The sequence below is a fragment of the Muscardinus avellanarius genome, assembly GCF_963383645.1.
Source record: "Muscardinus avellanarius genome assembly, chromosome: 3".
NCBI classification, from domain to species: Eukaryota; Metazoa; Chordata; class Mammalia; order Rodentia; family Gliridae; genus Muscardinus; species Muscardinus avellanarius.
The window spans coordinates 112,281,325-112,302,127 of record NC_137788.1 but is presented as its reverse complement, the minus strand read 5'-3'; the positions used below and the strand labels follow the sequence as shown (position 1 = coordinate 112,302,127).

General features: G+C 47.5%; 1 protein-coding gene across 1 annotated transcript; it reads right to left on the bottom strand.

Annotated features, from left to right (window-relative positions):
• Positions 1–20,393, bottom strand: FCRL4 (Fc receptor like 4; the record flags this gene model as incomplete). The annotated part of the gene is made up of 9 exons (XM_080691560.1): positions 1–122; positions 184–294; positions 2,181–2,468; positions 3,647–3,931; positions 4,381–4,635; positions 6,867–7,118; positions 8,671–8,734; positions 8,809–8,829; positions 20,283–20,393. The coding sequence occupies 9 exons, from the start codon at positions 20,391–20,393 to the stop codon at positions 1–3; spliced, it is 1,509 nt and encodes a 502-aa protein (XP_080547686.1).
• Positions 20,394–20,803: the final 410 nt, after the last annotated feature.

The following is a 20,803-nucleotide window of genomic DNA, read 5'->3' as shown; positions in this document are numbered from 1 at the left end:
TTAATCAACCAGACTAGGACTGCGCAGCCCCTGGATGCCGCTTCGTCTGGAAGGGGCTTGAGCGTGGCATGTTGGGGGACACAGGGGGGACTGGGCGAAGGGGTCCTTAAGGCCGGCCCAAGCTGAGAGGTCGGAGGCAGAGACCGGCAGGGACCAGAGCAAAGGGAAGAGAACGACACGAACCTGATTCCCTCCAGTGGCAGCAGAGAAACAGCAGGCCCGCAGCCAGGAGGGCGCCCAGCGACCCTGCAGCCACTCCCACCCAGGCAAAGCTGCTGCGGTCACCAGGAGTCCCTGAGGTGAGAGAAGCAGGAGAGGCTTAGGGACCCGTTTGCCGAGTGGTCCTGGAACTTTCTCTCGGCCGAGCGGGGGTCCCCAAACCTGGGAGACAGAGGGATGTAAGGGGCTAGGACTTGTGAGGATGCCCGGAGATGCAAGTCACAGCTGGGTGGTGGGGCATCCCGGGATTGTGCATGTGTGTGCTCCAAAGGGCGAGTGTGGAGCCTGAATCTGCCATTCTGGTAAATCCTTGGCGCACCACACGGCGTAAGACCTCTTCTCCGGGGGTGAGGGGGACCCGGCTGGGACTTTAACTGGCCCACTGAGAAGCGCCTACCGTGGATATATATATTTCCCACCAGGGAGAAGGACAGAGAAACACAAAGCACATGGGAGGAGTACCAGAAACCTCCAGCAGGGGGAGCCTGGGTCTCAGCCAAGTATCGGGTTGTGATTCCACAACTAGGTGAGCCAAGCAAGATGGGAAATAAAACCTCTTCGTCCAGCAAAAAGGCTTCCAGGGAGGGAGAAGTATTAGACAGAAATTTCTTAAGCCTGGTGGGGTGGTGCACACTTGTAATCCCGGCATTCAGAGCAGCAGGAAGGCCATGCCGTGCCCGGTCCTGAGTCACTGAGAGGATGCTGGCTTTTATTCTGAAGCAGTGGGAAGTCGGGGAGGACTTTGAACAGAAGAGTGACATGATCTTATTTAAGCGTTCCCTGAGAAGCTGTATGGAGGGTACACTGGGGAGGAAGGGATGGAGCAGGAGACCAGCTGGTTAGGATGCTGTGGTCCAGGTCCAGGAAGGAGTGCTGGAGGCCTCGGTGGGTTCAGTGGGGATAGTAAGCTTCTGGCTATATGTTGAAAGCAAAGCCTTCGGAAATGGCAGGTGGATTACATGGGGGATGAAATAAAAAGGGGTGTCAAGCATGAGATTTTGGACCTGAGCAACCAGGAGAAATATGCCAAGAGGAGGCTCTCAGGATCCTGCTTGAGGTATAAAATTAAAGAGTTTGGTTTTTGATGGCTTAAGTTGAAGATGCCAGTTAGAATTGTGGGGTGGGGCCGGGCGTGGTGGCGCACGCTTGTAATCCCAGCATCCGGGAGGCTGAGATGGAGGATCATGGTTTGCGGACAGCCTCAGGTACTTAGTGAGGCCCCTTGCAATTTAGTGAGACCCTGTTTCAAAAATACAGAATAAAAAATTAGGGCTTGGGGTGTCACTCAGATGTAGAATGTCCATCGCCAGTATGGCAAAAAAAAAAAAAAAAAGAATTCTGGGTGCTTAACTTAAGTTCTTCAGACTAGAAGTCTAGCCATTGCTGAGTTTGGGCATCATAAGTATGTAGAAGGGGGCGAATCGCAGGAGAAGCCACGTCCTCCCTGCCAAGCTGTTGACTGGGAAGCTGGCTGGGCCTATGGGGGCGTCTGGGGACAGAGGAGTTAATAGGACTGTAGGATCTCGAGGCGAGGCTCATCTTATTGATGGGCAGAGCCGGGCTCTGCGTCTGCTCTCTAGACTTGCACATTTCCTGCATAGAACTTTGTAGCTGAGAATCCCCCAGGCCTGCTGGCAGTCGGCACTTTGGTAACAAGGCTCTGCCCGGCCCTCAGTAGGCTGCTAATGAGGTCAGGCTGCTGTTTGATATTAACACACAGTAGTCCAGAGAACAGATGCACAAAATCACCTCCGAAAGGAAAAATGGCTTCTGGGCCAGCTTTACTTCACTGGAACACTTTCCTCTGACCTGATCGAGCGATTAAGAACTAACTTGTCTATCACAGAGATGGGTGGGAAAGTGGGAACAGATTAAGGAGAGTCGCAGAGTTACTGCGGTCTGTTCCCACTCCTCATGTGAGGGAGTGTGCCGAGAAGAAGGTGGGTGGTGATGACACCTACCTGTCACGGTGACGTTTACCACCTCGCTCCAGAGGGGGCCGTAGCCGTTGTCAGCCACACAGTAGTATCCCCCGGCGTGGCTCTCCTTGACCACAGGGATCTCCAGCTCTGCCCTCCAGGAACGCAGGGTTTTCCTCCCCAGACTCTCCTCCGTGCCCTCTCTGTGCCAGGAGAAGGTGGTATCCCCTGTGCCTTCAGCCACGGAGCAGACAAGGACCAGTATCTCCCCCTCCACCGCCTGGTCCCCAGGGGGCTGGGTCTCCATGGAGACCTGAGACACAGGGATCCCTGCAGGAACAGGAGCCAGCAGGTAAGGGCCAGGTGTGTGGGGAAGACAGGGCGGGGTGTTGGAGCCTTTATTATCTTTAGACAGAGTCACTTTTTATGTGGTTTTCTGGTATATTTCTCAGCACTTTCTAGCCATATGGCCAGTGGACTGTGGAGTTTGAACCCAGAACATCACTAAATGTACTCAGCTTTCCGTCCCGGTAGACTAGACTAAACCTCAGGAGAGAAGGATGGCCTATCCCTGGAGAAGCATTTGGATTTCTTCGAACCTAGCTGGCAGTCTGAATTGTTTTGCAAAGTCAATAATAGCAATAGCGGGCCAGGCATGGTGGTGCACTTTTGTAATCCCAGCATTGGGGAGGCTGAGACAGGAGGATCACGGTTTGCGGCCAGCCTCAGCTACTTAGGCCCTCCGCAACTCAGTGAGACCCTATTTCAAAAATAAAGAATAAAAAATAGGGCTGGGGGTGTAGCTAATAGGTAGAATGCCTCTGGGTTCTATCCCCAGTACTGCAAATAAAAAAGAAAGAAATGAAGGAAGGAAGGATGAAAGAAAAAAAGAAAGAAAGAAAGAAAGAAAGAAAGAGAAAGAAAGAGGGAAAGAAAGAAAAATAGGGCTGGGGGTGTAGCTTGGAGGTAGAATGCCCCTTGATTCCATCTCCAGTACCTCAAAAAAAAAAAAAAGCAATAGTGGCCATTATGGTGGGAGACTGGACCACACCTGTTTCTAGAAGTCCTGCCTTGGTACCTAGGACAAGATGGCATTTACTGGATTTATCTTTGTGCGTATCCATCCCCTTCTCTTCTGCCGCAGGCAGGCCGTTGTTGGCTGCTACTGATTAGAGAGAGCTGAATGTTTGTCTTCTAAATATCTTGCCCCGCACTCTGGCCCGCTAGACTCTGCCACCGTAACAGCAGAGCACCTAGGTGTTTCATTTTCCCCCGGCTCTTGTGTCTTAACGCTGTGACTCGGCTCTACCGCTCCCACATGAGACTTGAGTTTTCAGAAAAGCAGAAAAGGAAACAAAATTTTCTATTTTTTTCTCTGTCGCTCTCACCTCTCAGTCAAAGCCTGGCACCTCGGTCAGACGAACAATACCCATCTCTGTTGGACCATCCCTGTGCCCACTAGCCGAAGAAGCAGTCTCACCCAGCCGCCCCGGGTGTGCCCCGCTCACCCTGCACGCTGATCTGCAACGGGAGGCTGCGCTTGTGCACGCCGCGCGCCACTGCGCCCGCGCCACAGCCGTAGGACCCCGAGTCCTGTCTCCAGATGCTTGGGATCTGGAGCTCTGAGGACCTGTTCCAGCCTGACCCCACGACGCGGCCATCTCTGAAGAAGATGAAGTGGAGAAGAGTGTCCATTCGCTCTGGCGGGAGACGCGTCTCACAGCTCAGGCTCACAGACCTCCCCTCGGTGGGCTGAGAGGCCGTGGCTTTCAGCTCTGGCCGTGGAAATAGTTCTAGAGAGAAAAGGCAAAGTGAGTTCTCAGCGCTTAGCACTGGAGAATCAGGCTTGAATTCTCAGTCCCAGGAAGGTTCAGCACGATAAGCCTGTCAGACTCTGGATCACACTGCTCTCTCTCTCTCTCCTACCTAGAGAATGTAAGCCTCTCAGAGTTCCAACAGTGACCTCCAAAGCCCCCCCCGCAGCCCCCATTTTCCCGTTGTAACATTCCTAAATGAATTGATCTGAAATAAAGGGTTTAACTGGGGATGGGACCCAGGGGCATTCTACCTCTGAGCTACACCCCCAGCCCTATTTTTTTATTCTCTATTTTGAAACAGGGTCTCACTGAGTTGCGAAGGGCCTCGCTAAGTAGTAGCCAAGGCTGGTTGCGAACCTGCGATCCTCCTGTCTCAGCCTCCCAAATGCTGGGATTACAAGCGTGCGCAGCCATGCCTGGCTTACCTTGAATTTTTATAACCTTGGAATTGGACTTCACTGGAAATCTTTTGTCCACGGATCCAGTGCATTGGTAAGTGCCACTGTGATTTAAACTTGCTCTTGGGATACAAAGGTCCATGCTTTTGTTGGAATCAAGAAGGGTTTTTCCATTCCAAGTGTATGTCAGGGCTGTCAGTTTCTCCTTTCCCCTTCTCTGGCATCTCAAAACCAAGGCATCCCCTTCAAACACAGAGTGGGGGGCCTGTAGGATGAAAGTCTCTGGAAACAACACAGATATAAGATCTCATCATTCGAGGGCAGGAGGTGCCTCCTTTCTTGTATCTCTGAATTGACCAGGTCCTTTTTGATATTTTCCTCTCTTCACCCCTCACCCAGGATTTATTCTTCTGACTCAAGCACCTTCTAAATCAGTGCGACAGGCTTCAGATATGATGCCTAAACAAATTCTAAATGCATCGATTCAATCATTTCAGGTCTCGTTCAAAATATAAGGATGTGGCCGGGCGTGGTGGAGCACGCTTGTAATTCCGGCGCTTGGGAGGCTGAGACAGGAGGATTGCGCAGGTTCAAAGCCAGTCTTGGCTACTCAGTGAGGTTCTCAGCAACTTAGTGAGACCCTGTTTCCAAATAAAATATAAAATAGGTCTGGGAGGGTAGCCTGGAGGTAGAAAAGCCCCTGGGTTTATATATGGATGCTATTATGGAGAGAAGGAAGAGGTGGTGTAATCCAAATTCCTGACATCCTAGAATAGGGGGGAAATGGACACCAGCCGGCCCACTGGACCAGCGAGCAGGGCTTATCAGAGAAGTAGCCATTTGGAGAAATCTGCGAGAGAGTATTATGGGGCGTGGGGGTACGCTATGCAGCAGGATGACCTTCAGATGACCTTCAGTTGGGTTCACCTGGGTTCAAGGGACCGTGAACGCTGTCCTCTATGGAGTAACTCACGCTGCTCAGATGGAGGTTTGCACTCTTGTTTCTCTCTTAGATCACTGGGGTCAATGTCTCCTCTCGCAAAGCCATGCCTGAGTGAGCGGTCCAAAGCATCATGTCTACATCAGGCAAAAAGGCATCACAGAAAGAGAGATGGGAAGCCGGGCGTGGTGGCACACGCTTGTAATCCCTGCGCTTGGGAGGCGGAGACAGGAGGATCGCGCTGGTTCGGAGCCAGCCGCGCTGGCTTAAGAGACCCTGTTTCAAAAATATAAAATAGGTCTGGGAGTGTAGCCCGGAGGAAGGAGGGCTTCCAGGAACCCCAGTACCACCAAAAAAAAAAAAAAAAAAAAAAGAAAGAGAGATGGGAGCCTGGTGCCAGTCAGAGAGAAACAAAGAAGGGACGGCAGCCGGGCCGGTTGGTGCACACCTGTGATCCCAGGTTGGGACAAGAGGACCACAGACTCGAGGCCAGCCTCAGCAGCTTAGTGAGACTTTGTCTCAAAATAAAAAAATAAAATAAGGCTGAAGGTGTAGCTCAAAGAGAAAATGTCCCTGGGTTTAGCCTCTGGGACCAAAAAGGATGCTCTCCCTAATATGCAGAAGCCAGGGAGAAAATGGGTCATAGGAAGAACTCTAGACGAAGAAGGAGATAGTATAGAGGAGCAAATAAGGCGACCCAGCTGAGGGGATGGGAGGGGGAAGAGGGAGATTCTGTAATGCACACGATGTACTTAAACATATCAAAGTCAATCACTACGCCAAACATGAGAAGGAGGGAGGGGGAGGACTGGGGAGGGAGGGGGAGGACTGGGGAAGGGCTAATTGGGTGATGTGTGTGTGTGTCTCCACCATCCTGTATCCCATTAAGATGTATGACTACAATGCACCAATTAAAAAATTTAAAAAAGAAATCAGGACAGGTGGGAATAAAAGACCTGATGTTGAAGGCTTTTAATCCCTTTTCTGGCACTTTCTGCTTTCTGTTCTGTGCTCACTACATTTCCGTGTGTCTAATTTCTAATTTCTGTGGAGCAGAATCTCAGACAGTTTGCCTTTTGTGTCCCTTAGTACTAACTCATTTTCTTGACTATGTAAATATACGAGAGCGTTTGTTAATTAATTAATAGTTAGTGTTTAAGCTCAAATTTCCTGTAGGAAAGGAGAAAGAACGCAAAACAAAGTAGCTGAAGTCAGGGCTTCTAGAGGAATGAAAGCTCTCAGATCTTAGCCTGGGGGGTGGCGCACACCTGTAATCCCAGTACTTGGGAGGCTGACACAGGAAGAGCCCAGGTTCTTGAACAATCTCAGCAAGTAGAGAGATTCTCATCAACCCAGAGAGACTCTGTTTGAAAATGAAAGTAAAATAGGGCTGGGGCTGTAGCTCAGAGGTAGAATGCTCTTGGATTCAATCCCCAGTACCAAAAAAAAAAAAAAAAAAACACCCCAAAAAAACAACCAAACAAACAAACAAACAAAAAAAAAAAAAAAACAAGACAAGAAGGCTCTCAGGTCTTAGCCATTTCTCAAGCGTTAACTGATTCATCTCTCTCACCTCTAGAAAACATCAAACGCACAGGACTGCTTAGAGACGAGCCCCGGGTCTGGCACTGGTACTCTCCAGACCTGCGGACTGCCAGGGTATTTCCTCGGGTCAATATTTCTTCCTGTGGGTACCATCTTTGGTACCATCTTGTTTTTTCTGGTGTATGGAGATGAAGCCCGTCGCAAGTCAGATTCACGGTTTCTCCTCTGAAAGCCGTGGTCCATGGCGGATGAAGGGAAATCACAGGCTTGGGTGCAGTTGCTGAGGAGAAGGAAAGAAAGAGTGTAGTGTCTGAGGCCACCGAGGTTGCCGCAGGGTGGATGGAGGACCTGGCTTTGGAGAATCCCGAGGCTCCTAAGGGCTTGCTCACTCTGGCCTTCAGAAGGCAGCCCGGGCTGGCGGCCCACATCTGGTTAGTGAGCGGAGGCTCGCAGACCCTCTTACCTTTCCAGGGGGACCAGCTCCTATGCCCCTGGGTTCAGTCCCCAGTACCACAGAGGGGAGGGGAGGAAGAAAGACAAATAATAATAATAATAATAATAATAATAATAATAATAATAATAATACCGGGCGTGGTGGCGCACACTTGTAATCCCCACCTTTGGGAGGCTGAGACAGGAGGATTACGCAGGTTCAAAGCCAGCCTCAGCTGGCTTAAGAGACCCTGTTTCCAAATAAAATATAAAATAGGTCTGGGAGTGTAGCCCAGAGGTAGAGGGCCCCTGGGTTCCATCCCAGTACCACCACCAAAAAAAAAAAAAAAAAAAAGCCGGGTATGGTGGCGCACGCTTGTAATCCCAGCATTTAGGAGGCTGAGACAGGAGGATCGCGGTTCTAAGACAGCCTCAGCTACTACTCAGTGAGGCCCTTTGCAACTGAGTGAGACTATTTCAAAATAAAGAATAAAAAATAGGGCTGGGGGTGTAGCTCGGAGGTAGAATCCCCTGGGTTCTATCCTCAGTACCGCATGCCGCTCTTGTGTATAATTATAAGACACCAATAAAGATTTAAAAAGCTTTCTTAGAGGGTTGGGCAGAGGGCCTTGGGTCCTCCTCTTTGGGGATGGGGTTTGTTTCTTTCTGAGAGAATAGAAATCCCACACTAGCTATATTCCTAGAAAACATTTGAATACAGGGAATGGGGATTTGGGTAGCGGACCTCCCTGGAGGGAAGAACTTTTTTTTTTTCCCTTTTCTTTCTTCTTTCTTTCTCTTTCTTTCTTTCTTTCTCTCTCCCTCTTTCTTTCTTTCTTTCTTTCTTTCTTTCTTTCTTTCTTTCTTTCTTTCTTTCTTTCTTTCTTTCTTTCTTTCTTTCTTCTTTCCGGGGATGGAACCCAGGGGCATTCTACTTCTGAGCTATACCCCAGCCCTATTTTCTTTTTCTTTTTTGGTCCTAGGGATGGAACCCAGGGACACTCTCCCTTTGAGCTATACCCCCAGCCCTATTTTTTATTCTTTATTTGGAAACGGTCTCATTGAGTTGCTGAGAGCCTCACTCAGTAGCTGAGGCTGGCTTGGAACCTGTGCCATCCTCTTGTCTCAGCCTCCCAAGCACAGGGATTACAAGCATAAGCCACCACACCCGGCCCCATATGCATGCTTATAGCTGCATAATTCACAATAGCCAAGTTATGGAACCAGCTTAAGTAATGGCTCTTTTACTCTTTTCCTTCCAGGCTTGGCTAGAATCGCATACCAGGCGGGGTGGCCCCTCTTCCTCCTGGGCATTCCAGAGAGAAGAATCTCAGCTCCACAGTGGGTGTGGTCTGAGAGTGGCTTTCCTTCCCAGAGCCCAGTGCTTTGGGTGAGGTTACCAGCACAATGGATGTTCTCAGGTCCCTGCTGCCCTTGGAACAGGAGGAAGGGGCAGCTGGGCCTCTTCTCACAAGAGACAGAGCCTAGTTATCAGGAGTTCTAGCGACATAAAAGAGAAAAGAAAAAGAATGACTTACCCAACTGCCCCCAAACTGGAGCTGCAAGAGAATGAGGAGCCAGCATCAGTGCAGACTGGAGCCACAGCCGTCTCCCTTGGACCTGCGCCTTCCCGCCAGGGGAAGAGAAACGCGCTCTCCACCCACCCAGGGAGGCCCACGCCAAGGCACCACAGCTCCCCGCGGGTTCAGACAGTCAGCTTGAATGTTAGCTGTGTAACCGTGGGCAAACTACATAAATACCCAAGCTCATTTTCTTCATTTCAAAAATGAGGGCCATAAAGGCAAATCCATACTGTTATTGTAATAAATTAATAATAAGTCACCAATTAATTAATTCATGATTGCTGTCTTTTTTAATACTGGGGATTGAACCCACAGGTGTCCTTCCTCTGAGCTCCCAGTCTTTTTTTTTTTTTTTAACCTGGTACTTGGGGTGGAACCCAGAGGCTTTTCTACCTCCAGGCTATAATCCCAGATATATATATATATATATATATATATATATATATATATATATATATATATATATATATATTTTTTTTTTTTTTTTTTTTTGGAAACAGGGTCTCACTAAGTTGCTGAGAGCCTCACTAAGTAGCAGAGAGTAGCAGAGGCTGACTTTGAACATGTGTGATCCTCCTGTTTCAGCCTCCCAAGTGCTGGGATTACAAGCATGTGCCACCATGCCCGGCTCTTCTTTTTTTTAAATTTATTTTTATTGGTGCATTGTAATCATACATCACATTGGAATACAAGACTTGAGAGAATATACAAACACACATCATCCAATTAGCCCTCATCCAGCCCCCATCTCATTCCCTCCCCCTCCCTCGATCCCATGCTTGTTTGGTGATTAACTTTGATACATATGTTTATGTACCTCCTGCTTTTTAAAGAGGCTCCATCCTCCCCTATTCCATACCTTCTGATTGGTCACCTTAATTGCTTCACTATAGGGTCCTTTCTATAGCTCGACCACTTCCTGTTGCCCCTTTCCTCCTAGTTATTGCTGATTAGGGGAAGCATCTGGTTTTAATTTTCTGCGATATTTCTCTGTGCATGCCGCATTGCAAATACTGATCCCATTCTTGACGGCCCCAGTTGTGGCCTGGTTACCCGGTGGACTGATCCAGACCTCGCTGGCTCCAGCAGCGGCCTTACCTCATGGGAGGCCCCGGTTCTGGCCTCACTGGTCCCGACACTGGCCTAACCCCTCAGTTGGCTCTGATCCCGGCCTCAGAGGCCCCAGCACCGGCCTTCCTCACAGCAGGCTCCGATGTTAGCCAATGGCCCTGGCATCGGCCTAACCCCTCGGCAGGCTCCAATCCAGGCCTCGGAGGCCTCAATAATGGCCTTGCTTCACGGAAGGCTCCAATGCCGGCTGCTGGCCCCGGCACTGGCCTAACCCCTTGGCAGGCTCCGATCCTGGCCTCCAAGACCCCGGCACCGGCCCTGCCTCGCAGCAGGCTCTGATCCCGGCCTCGGAGACCCCAGCACTGGCCTTGCCTCACGGCAGGCTCCGATCCCAGGTTTGCTGTGTCCGTCGCCGGCCTCACTCCTCGGCAGGCTCTAATCCGAGTACCCTCTTTGTCCAACCATTTGTCCCACGTTCTCAAGGGTGCGTGGTGGTAGCATTCTGCCTCTGGGGTCATTACTTCAAAGGTTCCAGGTGTAATGCATCAGATCTCTGCCTCCCCTGAGTACTGGCCACTGCCATTGCCACTGCCTCCACCATTTCAAATCTTTCCCAAGCTCTTTTTCCACTCTGAATGTTGTCCAGTCTTCCTAAGCATGCGCGACGGTAGCATTCAACCTTTGGTGTAATTTCTCCAAAAAAAAAAAATAAAAAAAAATAATAAGGTTGGTAGGCTCCGATTTCTGCTTCTCCTGAATACAAGTCTCCACCGCCAATGCGGAGACCGCTTTCAGCACCGCCTTTCTCCTTGGTCTCCGCTAAAGTCTCTCTCCTTACAGGTGATGTCCAAGATTCTTAACAATGTAGAGAAGAAGCAGTCCTCCTTAGCAGGGAATTTTTCCAATAATTCCAGTTCATTTGGATAAGTTTTGTCTGCATCTCCAGTATCCTGGCATCCGCCACCTCCTTGACCCCTCTTCGATATTTTCCTTTTTTCTTTTTCTTTTCCTTTTTTACAGGGTCCTTCCGGGTGGAGAAGGGGTCGCCTAGGGGTGCCCCGCCAGCGCCTGCCCACCCGCCCAGGGTCGGGGCCAGGGGCCCGCTCTTTTTTTTTTTTAAACAGGGTCTTGCTAAGTTTTCCGAGGGCCTTGCTAAGTTGCCAAGGCTGGCCTCAAACCTTTGATTCTCTGTCTCAACCTCCTAAGTGCTGAGATTTTAGGCATGCATCACTATGCCTGGCTTTAAAAAAAAAATTATGGGGTTGTTGCTGAAATTTGGTTCAGCAATTTTCTTGCCTGGGTATTCTCGTTCAGTACTGAGGAAATTTAAGGCCTAATTGGAATCTCACCTCTTCCACGAAGCCTTCTCTGGGCTGAAGCAACCTCCCTCTCCTCCTGACTCAGGACACTAACTATCACAGCTTATTGGAACTCATAGTTGGACACACAGTTTGGGGTGGCCGTTAAAAGCCTGGTTTTCAAAGTCAGACTATGGGATCGGATCCTGAGGCTTCCACTAATGCTGGCCGCATGCATCTTAGTTCACTAAACCAAAGCCTCCGTGCCTTAGTATCGTCGTTTGTAAGTCAAAATTATAACCGTTCCAGGTATTGATTGTTAGAGGATTGAATAAATGGATATATGAGGTATTCTTAGAACAGTGTCTGGGATGTTATCAGGGATTAGCAAGAAGTAATGATTATTATCATCACCTACTATCCTATGACCTGTCATCTAATATTTCTTTTGTATTGCCAAGTTAAAGGTTCTCGCATTTATTTGTACTTTTTGTAGGGACTGAACCCAGCAGCATTCTTTCTCTGAGCGACACCTCCATCCTTTTTTATTTTGAAAAAGAGTATATTTATTTATTTATTTATTTATTATTTTGGTGGTACTGGGGTTCCTGGAAGCCCTTCTACCTCCGGGCTACACTCCCAGACCTATTTTTACATTTTATATTTGGAAACAGGGTCTCCTAAGCCAGCATGCTTGGCTGGCTTCGAACCTGCGCGATTCTCCTGTCTCTGCCTCCCAAGCGCGGGGATTACAAGCGTGCGCCACCACGCCCGGCGAGTATATTTATTTTTATTTTGAAATGGGGTCTCACTCTGTTGCTGAGCGTCTTGCTACACTGCTGAGGCTGGCCTCAAACAAACCTGAGAATCTCCCATCTCAGCCTCCCAAGGACTGGCATAACAGACTTGTGCCACCAACCACAACTGGTCGTACTTTGAGCTCTAACCAGTGTCCCTCGAGGTCTCTGCTCCCTCTGCAGTGCTCAGCACCGTGCTGGTCCGGGCGTACCCATCGATTCACTGAATTCCATGGAGCACACACACATCACAGCACACACTAACTCCCCCCTGGATTAGAGTCTGGGAAACTCTCTTGTGTAGGGCACAAAAGACTGACTTTTAAGTCCCCCGGTTTGAGCTCCTTGGAAGCCAGGGCCTCATTTGGACAGAAAAATACAGGGAAAGGGTGGAAAAATCCAAGTGAAAATTTAGTTATCTTTTCTTCTCCTGCTCTTCGCAAAATCAGAGCAGGTTTGATCTTGGGGGACAGAGAAGGAAGTAGGGTCTCTCAGCAGAAGGTCATCCCACCTCAGCTCCCGGGCTGGCCCGGTCCTTCCTGGGGTTCTCGGCCCCTCTTCTTCTCTTCAGTCTTCATGGGCTGAGACTTAGAGAAGTAACTGAATGAATCTAGCTGTAGGTTTTCTTGTTTTCACATGAAAAATAAGCCCACTTTAGGGGAGGCGGAGTTTCCCACAGGCAGCTAAAAGCACAAATCAGTGAAGAAACACACCTTTGGAAATCAATGATTGCTTTCCCCCTTCTACAGTTAAATCGCTACCACCCCCTCTGCTCACTTCCTGCTGTTCTGAAATGGAGTAAAAGTTCGTAGTTTTAGTAGCCGGAGGAGAGGCCCTTTGCTCGTGGTGAGGCTCCGGCCGGCTCCTCGCTGCCACTTACCAAGCACCAGGCAAGACACCCACAGAAGCATGGAGACGCCCCAGCGACCAGAGGGTAGCAGATCTCAGAAGACAGGCCGGGTCAGCTGGACGGCCAGAGATGAGCCGTCTACACTGCCTGCCCACAGGAGCGAGTTCAGAAAGTGTTTTCTGAGCACAACGGGTTGTGTAATGAAGTGAAACAGGGAAGTGGAGCAGTCTTAAAATACCAACTAGGGCAGGTGTCATGGCTCATGCCTGCAACCCCAGTCCTTGGGAGGCTGTGCCAGGAGGATTGAGGGTTTGAGGCCAGCCTCAGCAACTTAGCAAGACCCTGTTTTAAAATGAAAAATAAAAGTAGAATGCCCCTGGGTTTAGTTCCCAGTATCTGCCCACCCACCCCCAAAAGAACCCTCCAAAACCCACTAAATGCATGTTACCCAGTAAGGGGGTACAGATGATGAGACTCAATATTTAATAGAATTATTTCAGTGTTACCCTGACAACCTGGTGTGAAGGTTCAAATGTATTTTTTTTCAGAGTTCTTGTGTTTCTAGGTCACAATTTAGCCACCCCCACTCTGCCAGAAACCAGTCAAGGCTGAAGTCTTGCCAACATTTGCATAATCCCAGGGTGTTAGAAATGCCCTCCTCAGTTTGCATGGCTGTGCACCCCTGTAATCCCAGCATTTGGGAGGCTGAGAGATCATGGTTTGAGGACAGCCTCAGCTACCAGTTAGTGAGGTCCTTTGCAACTCAGTGAGACCTTGTTTCAAAATAAAGAATAAAAAATAGGGCTGGGGTTGTGGAGGTAGAATGCCCCTGGATTACATCCCCAGTGCCGCAGAGAGAGAGAGAGAGAGAGAGAGAGAGAGAGAGAGAGAGAAGAAGAAGAAGAAGAAGAAGAAGAAGAAGAAGAAGAAGAAGAAGAAGAAGAAGAAGGAGGAGGAGGAGGAGGAGGAGGAGGAGGAGGAAAGAGGAGGAGGAGGAGGAAGAGGAGGAGGGGGAGGAGGAGGAGGAGGAGGGGGAGGGGGAGGGAGGGAGGGAGGGAGGGAGGAGAGAGAGAGAGAGAGAGAGAGAGAGAGAGAGAGAGAGAGAGAGAGAGAGAAGAGAAATACCCTCCTCTTCTATCCCCACGGCCTCTGCCAGAAACTGCTGCAGATGGCTGGCTAGACACCTGATGAACCCAGTCACAAGATAAGTCACACCCCTGACATCTGTGATAATACCCTCACTCACTGATCTGTCCCAGGGGAAGCCACAACCTTCAATTTGAGTAAGAGGTAAACTATAGGGGAAATTGTAGCCCCATTATACTCTTCTGATATAGTAGAACATGCAATTTTTTTAATACTAGAAATTGAACCCAGGGCCATTCTACCTCTGATCTATACCCCCAGCCCTTCCTTTTTATTTATTTATTTATTTATTTATTTATTTATTTATTTATTTATTTATTTATTGGTGGTACTGGGGTTCCTGGAAGCCCTTTTACCTTTGAGCTACACTCCCAGACCTATTTTATATTTTTATTTGGAAACAGGGTCTCCGAAGCCAGCGTTGCTGGCTTTGAACCTGCGCGATCCTCCTGTCTCCGCCTCCCAAGCACGGGGATTACAAGCGTGCGCCACCACGCCCGGCTATTTTTTTAATTTTTAAAACAGACTCTTGCTGAGTTGCTGGAGGCTTTGCTAAGTTGCTGAGGCTGGCCTTGAACCTGCATCCTCCTGTCTTAGCCTCCCAAGTACTGGGGTCACGGGCATGTGCCCCCACGTCTGGCTCAACAATACATTTTTATGATAAGGTCCCAGAATCTAAAATTTTGCTTAGGGAATGTCATGGTAGATGTATTTTGATTCTGTAACTGTAGTTTAGGCGTGGCACCAGGTGCTGGGAGTATAGTGGAAACTGAGATTCAATAAGCTTTTAATTCTAGGGGGGAAGAGAGGAAGCCAACAGGGAATGACTCTCAGCGTGAAAGTGCGCTGATAAATTAGTCACAAAAAGTGAAAGGTCAGATGTTCTCCATCATGTGCAGAAGCTCGTGAGAAATCAGGACACAGGAGAGACTCCAGTCAAAGGAGGAGAGACCTTAGTGAGTGGAGGAGGGGAGACTAGGAGGGATAGGAGGGGGAGGAAGACTGGAAGACAGAAACGCTTCAATGGTCATGATGCTCGTGCAGAAACTTACCAAAGCCAATCGCTGTGTTGAGCAGGTGGTGAGGGAGAGGGAATGGGGGGAGAGGGGACCGGGTTCTATCAATACTGTGCACATGTGTGCCTCGATTACCCTGAACTGCATCAAGATGTATGATTACAAGGCACCAATAAAAAGAAGAAGAAAAAGAAGGCCAGGCGTGGTGGCGCACGCTTGTAATCCCCGCGCTTGGGAGGCGGAGACAGGAGGATGGCGCAGCTTCGAAGCCAGCCATGCTGGCTTAAGAGACTCTGTTTCCAAATAAAAATATAAAAAATAGGTCTGGGAGTGTAGCCTGGAGATAGAAGGGTTTCCAGGAACCCCAAAACCACCAAAAAAAAAAGGAAGAGGAGGAGAAGGAAGAGGAGGAGGAGGAAGAAGAGGAGGAGGAGGAGGAGAAGAAGAAGGAGGAGGAGGAAGAGGAGGAGGAGGAAGAAGAGGAGGAGGAGGAGGAAATTCACTTTTGAAAAATTATTGCCAAAATTAGAAAAAAAAAATTAGCTGGGCATGGTGGTGCACACTAGTAATCCCAGCATTTGGGAGGCTGTGACAGGAGGATCGCAGTTCATGGACAGCTTCAGCTACTTAGTGAGGCCCTTTGCAACTCAGTGAGACCCTGTTTCAAAATAAAGAATAAAAAAATAGGGCTGGGGGTGGAGCTCAGAGGTAGATCCTATGCCCATCCCCAGTACCACACACACAAAAATAAACTTCACCTTTTATTAGATTTATGATTTCTCAAATTATTAATTTAACAATTTAATAATTACAATTGATTAATTTATTGGAAGGCTGCATATGAAAGAATTTAAAATGCAGGTGCTAAAGCAAAGTCACCAATCTACTGGCAAGCAGCCTTAAACCCTGTTTTATCTGACTTCCGAATTTTGTCAGCGTCTGCCCGTTTTTAGCCTGAACGGAGCATCACGTACAACAGAGGAAACGGTGCTAGCGGCATTTTCAAAAGCAACCCACTGGCGGAGAGAGTAGATATTTGGCCGATTTACCCTGGCTTAAATGTGTTTCATAGATTGATGCCCCCCAGCATTTGTTTTAATCTGACTTAGCCTATTTCGAATAGACTTTGCAAATTCAGAGCCTCTGCGAGCCAGAGCAGCTCTGTGGAGTGCAGAGTGCAGGGCTGGAGGGCTGGGCTGCCAGGAGGTGATGGAATTCAGTTATCTTTTCTGAACGGCTGGGCAGTTCTGTAATGATGCAAGTGCTTGTCAGCGATTGCATTTTCAATCCAAATTTTAAAAATACGAATCGGAATGGGGACACGATGAGCAATTAATTTCCCCTTTGTTACTCATTATTTCTGAGTTGGGAACTGGAAACCTGACATCTCTTCTACACCGAAAAATCCATTTCACATTGTACATGCAACGTAGGATTCAGCTTTGCAGCCTTTAAATGGCGGCCATACTTAGCTTGATTGTTCTGCAGAGGTAAACAGCAGTCTGCAACTGGGTGCTTCTGACGGCAGGAAGGACTTTCTTTGCACAATCGTGCTTCTGTTTCGGGTAACTTTCGAGATGTTGGCAGAATTCTGGCAGTCCCCGTGGCTTCGCTGTTTTTCAGTGTTGCTTTAGTCTTCAATTATTTCTATTTGGAACTCCTCAGCCCCACTGTCAAAATTAATTGGAAAAAAAATGCCAATTTCACCATGCTGGTCTATTTTCAGATTTTTTTCTTTTTGAATTTATTTTTCAGTTCCACAAAGTCGGGATATGTTGTTCAATCCCTTCCTTTTATTTCTGAAAACTGGCTTCAGTGAATAAATAAGATCATAATTTGGGGTAATTACTCATGAATGCTTATCTGGGAAGCAGTTGAGTACTTCAGTGGGTTGTATTGTCCACCGAAAAGTCCAACTAAATGTGTGTGTGTGTGTGTGTGTGTGTGTGTGTGTGTGTGTGTGTGTTACTGGGAATTGATTTTTATGAGAACTCCCTAGGTATGCCATGAGATGGGTCTTTCATGACCCCTCCACCAATGACCCACAGACCTCCTGCTGGGCCCGGCTTCCAAGGGGTCCACAGCATGCGCCAGCATCACCAGCCTGCACCTGCAGGACTTGCGAATTATACCCAAATCATGGTACTGTCCAACCTTCACATCTTGCCAATTCATATTAATTCTTTATTTACTTCTTCTTCTTCTTCTTCTTCTTCTTCTTCTTCTTCTTCTTCTTCTTCTTCTTCTTCTTCTTCTTCTTCTTCTTCTTCTTCTTCTTCTTCTTCTTCTTCTTCTTCTTCTTCTTCTTCTCTCTCTTCTCTCTTCTCTCTTCTCTCTTCTCTCTTCTCTCTCTCTCTCTCTCTCTCTCTCTCTCTCTCTCTCTCTCTCTCTCTCTCTCTCATTGGCCTTCCTCAGTAGATAATGGCTACCTTTCAGGAGAGAGAGGGACAAGCAGATGACTGGGGTAGAGATGAATGTAACCCCCAGAGCTTTTATGGCCTGAGAGAAGGGGACCATCTCTTGAAACTGTTGAAAAGAAGGCACCCAGGTGATACTCACTCACTGGCCAGAGAGCCCACCTTGCCTGGAGGCTGAGTGGAGGTACAGAAATCTATTTTTTTTCTTACTTCTGCTTATAACTACCCAAAAAGGAGAAAAAAAGAGTAGCCCAGAACTATTTATTTATTTTTCTCGTCTTTTCAATCTGTAACCTTCTGAGAACTTTCTTAGGAGCCTGCTAACCACTACTTCCTCTTTTTGTGACTACTTCTGTTCTTGTTTGACTTCTCAGGCCGTATGTAAAGCAGCCCATCCTAGTGGAAGGGCTGAGGCAACATTAGTTGTTGGAGAAGAATCATGTTACCTGCCCCTTAATGGGGACCAGGGGAAGATTCATCTTAAGAGTAGTTTGGGCATAAGCTGGGCATGGTGGCGCATGCTTACACCAGCATTTGGGAGGCTGAGACAGGAGGATCGCGGTTTGCTGCCAGCCTCAGCTACTTAGTGAGGCCCCTTGCAACTCAGTGAGACCCTGTTTTAAAATACAGAATAAAAAATAGGGCTGAGGTAGCTCAGAGGTAGAATGCCCCTGGGTTCCATCCCCAGTACCAAAAAATAAAAGAGTAGCTTGGGTGGAGAGGGCTATTCAATTTCCTTCCATACAAGGAAGGGAGAGAGAAGAACTTATAAGTGTCAAGAAGAGAATGGTTTATATGAGTTCACCAGCAAAAGTCACAGTAGGAGAGGAAACAGAGAGTCAAGGAGGCCTGTAAGAGATCCCTGCATCAAGTCCTGATACGGATGCCTTCTCATTCATCAGCAAGGCCTTCCTGTGGGTCTGCTTATGAAGACGCTTTCTTCTCTAAGTGCGCGGTACAGAAAAAACAATTCTTCAATCTATATTCTGCTTTTGGAAAAGTAGGACTTCTCTCTAGACCAAGTGACCCAAGGTTTATGATTTTCTTAAACAATAACCCTTATGCCTGTGATTCTGAGATGGCCCTTTGCAGTTGTCGATTCCTATCCTCTCTCTCCAACACCTAATTTTAGGTGGGCTTGACCACCAGGATCCTCTCCTTTTTTTTTTTTTTTTTTTTTTTTTTTTTTTTTGTGGTACTGGGGTTCCTGGAAGCCCTTCTACCTCTGGGCTACACGCCCAGACCTATTTTTTTTTTTTTTAATTTAGAAACAGGGTCTCTTAAGCCAGCGCGGCTGGCTTCGAACCAGCACGATCCTCCTGTCTCCGCCTCCCAAGCACGGAGATTACAAGTGTGCGCCACCATGCCCGGCAGGATCTTCTGCTTTTGAGAACACAACGGGACAGCAGCTTTTCTTCCAATCACTCATGGGCGATTTTTCTTTTCATCTCAAGACTTAGTTTCCCGTTTAGAGAAGTGTCCGTTGGCGAGGCCCGGGGCCCTCGAGCTGTTTAACAAGGTCCCAGTGGAAGGAGGACTCCTGCAAGGCAGGAGGACGGTGACTACGCTCACACCGACCCTGCTTTGTTCTGTGTTCTAACTGGATTATTAGTCAAGCCAAATGATCTGGGTGGTCTCAGTGAGATATGCTGTTCTTTGCATATGAAGATGTTTTAGGAAAAAGGATATTAAGAAATCTGGGAATTGCTCAGAAATCCATAAATTCCCAAATAGTAAGAATCTGGAATCTGGCTGGTAGAAATTGAAACAATTACAGTTTATAGATGCGAAGGTTTTTGAGGAAAAGCTTGATCTGATGCCTGCAAAATGAACTGGGCCAGATAATATGATTGAGAGTGCCCATGGTTGCCGCTTCAGGGAACCAGAGCTAATCAGTACATAGCCCCCTCCACCCTTTACAGGAACAATAAGGAAGGAGAGTGGATAGTAATAGTTAAGGGAAAATGAGTTCTGGCACAAAAATAGACTTTTGTGCAGAGGTGGGGTAGGCAGGGACCTCCTTGGTGCCTGCTCACTAAAACACAAAAGAATTCTCTTAGTAAACAATGTAATAGGTGTTATAGAAAAATAGGTATAGACATTGTATGTTAGAGAAATAGAGTAAGTTCAGTATGGGTTTGGTGGTTGAGTCAGAATAAGTTAATAGAATACCTAGTGGTCAAAAATAGCAGATAAAATTAGCAGTTAATTTTAGAAATAGAAACAGTAAGTCTAGCATTTAGTAGTTAAGGATAAGTTTAGTTAAAGTTTAGTTTGAGTGACAGAGAGATCGACCAGGTGGGGTCCCCCTTTTTGGCGTTTTCTGACCAAAGGTCATAAGAACTCAAGAAAATAAATTGTGCACTTTGTATTTCAAAATATGAAATAAAAAAGTAAAAATGTCTGTGCCCTTTAAAGAACTTTTATAATCTTTGTGTCCTTTTTAATGAAAAAAACCCTTGTTTTTTGTACTTTTGATTTAGCCTTGGGTGTGAACGTGCTCTGCAGCTATGCAGAATTACATTGTTATTTAAGTTAACATGAAATAGAATTGATTTTTGTGGCTAGGAAACCAGAATGAATTGTATGACGTTAATTTGGATGGTTTTGGGTGTTTTTCCAACCATGGTATATGAGCTCACGGGGCAGGTATGTGCTGAAAAATTTGTGTAAAAATGTTTTGCCAAAAGTTGTTTGTGCCCAGGTGTACTGAAAATATTTTTTGCCAAAAGTTGCTAATACCAAATGCTTCCATGTAAAAGCATAGAAAAATAAAGCCTTGACTCTGAATGCAGAGTCACGCCTCTGAAAACGGCTGACTCCCATTCACTCACCCAAGTCCCCGACTCCTCCCCAACCTTCCAGAACCCCTGAACTGGCCGGAGCTGGTATTTGCAGTCAGTCAAAGTCCATGTGTCCCTTAACCGATGGCTAGGGGGGGACATCTTAGTACATGAATAATCTATGAGTTACTTTGGCATGGTAAGATACCATAAACAAAAGGAAAAGGCAAATAAGATACCATGAATATCTAATTTGCACACAACAGATAAAGGATCAATATTTTTAGCTCATGAAGAACTTTTTGTTGTTGTTGTTGTTGTACTAGGGGTGGAACCCAGGGGCTTTTCTACCTCCGGGCTATACTCCCAGACCTATTTATACTTTATTTGGAAACAGGGTCTCACTAAATTGCTGAGAACCTCACTAAGTAGCTGAGGCTGGCTTCGAACCCATGTGATCCTCCTGTCTCAGCCTCCCAAGCGCAGGGATTACAAGCGTGCGCCACCACGCCCGACAATGAAGAACTCTTATCGGACCCAAGTATAAACATGAAATTCATTTATGTTCTATA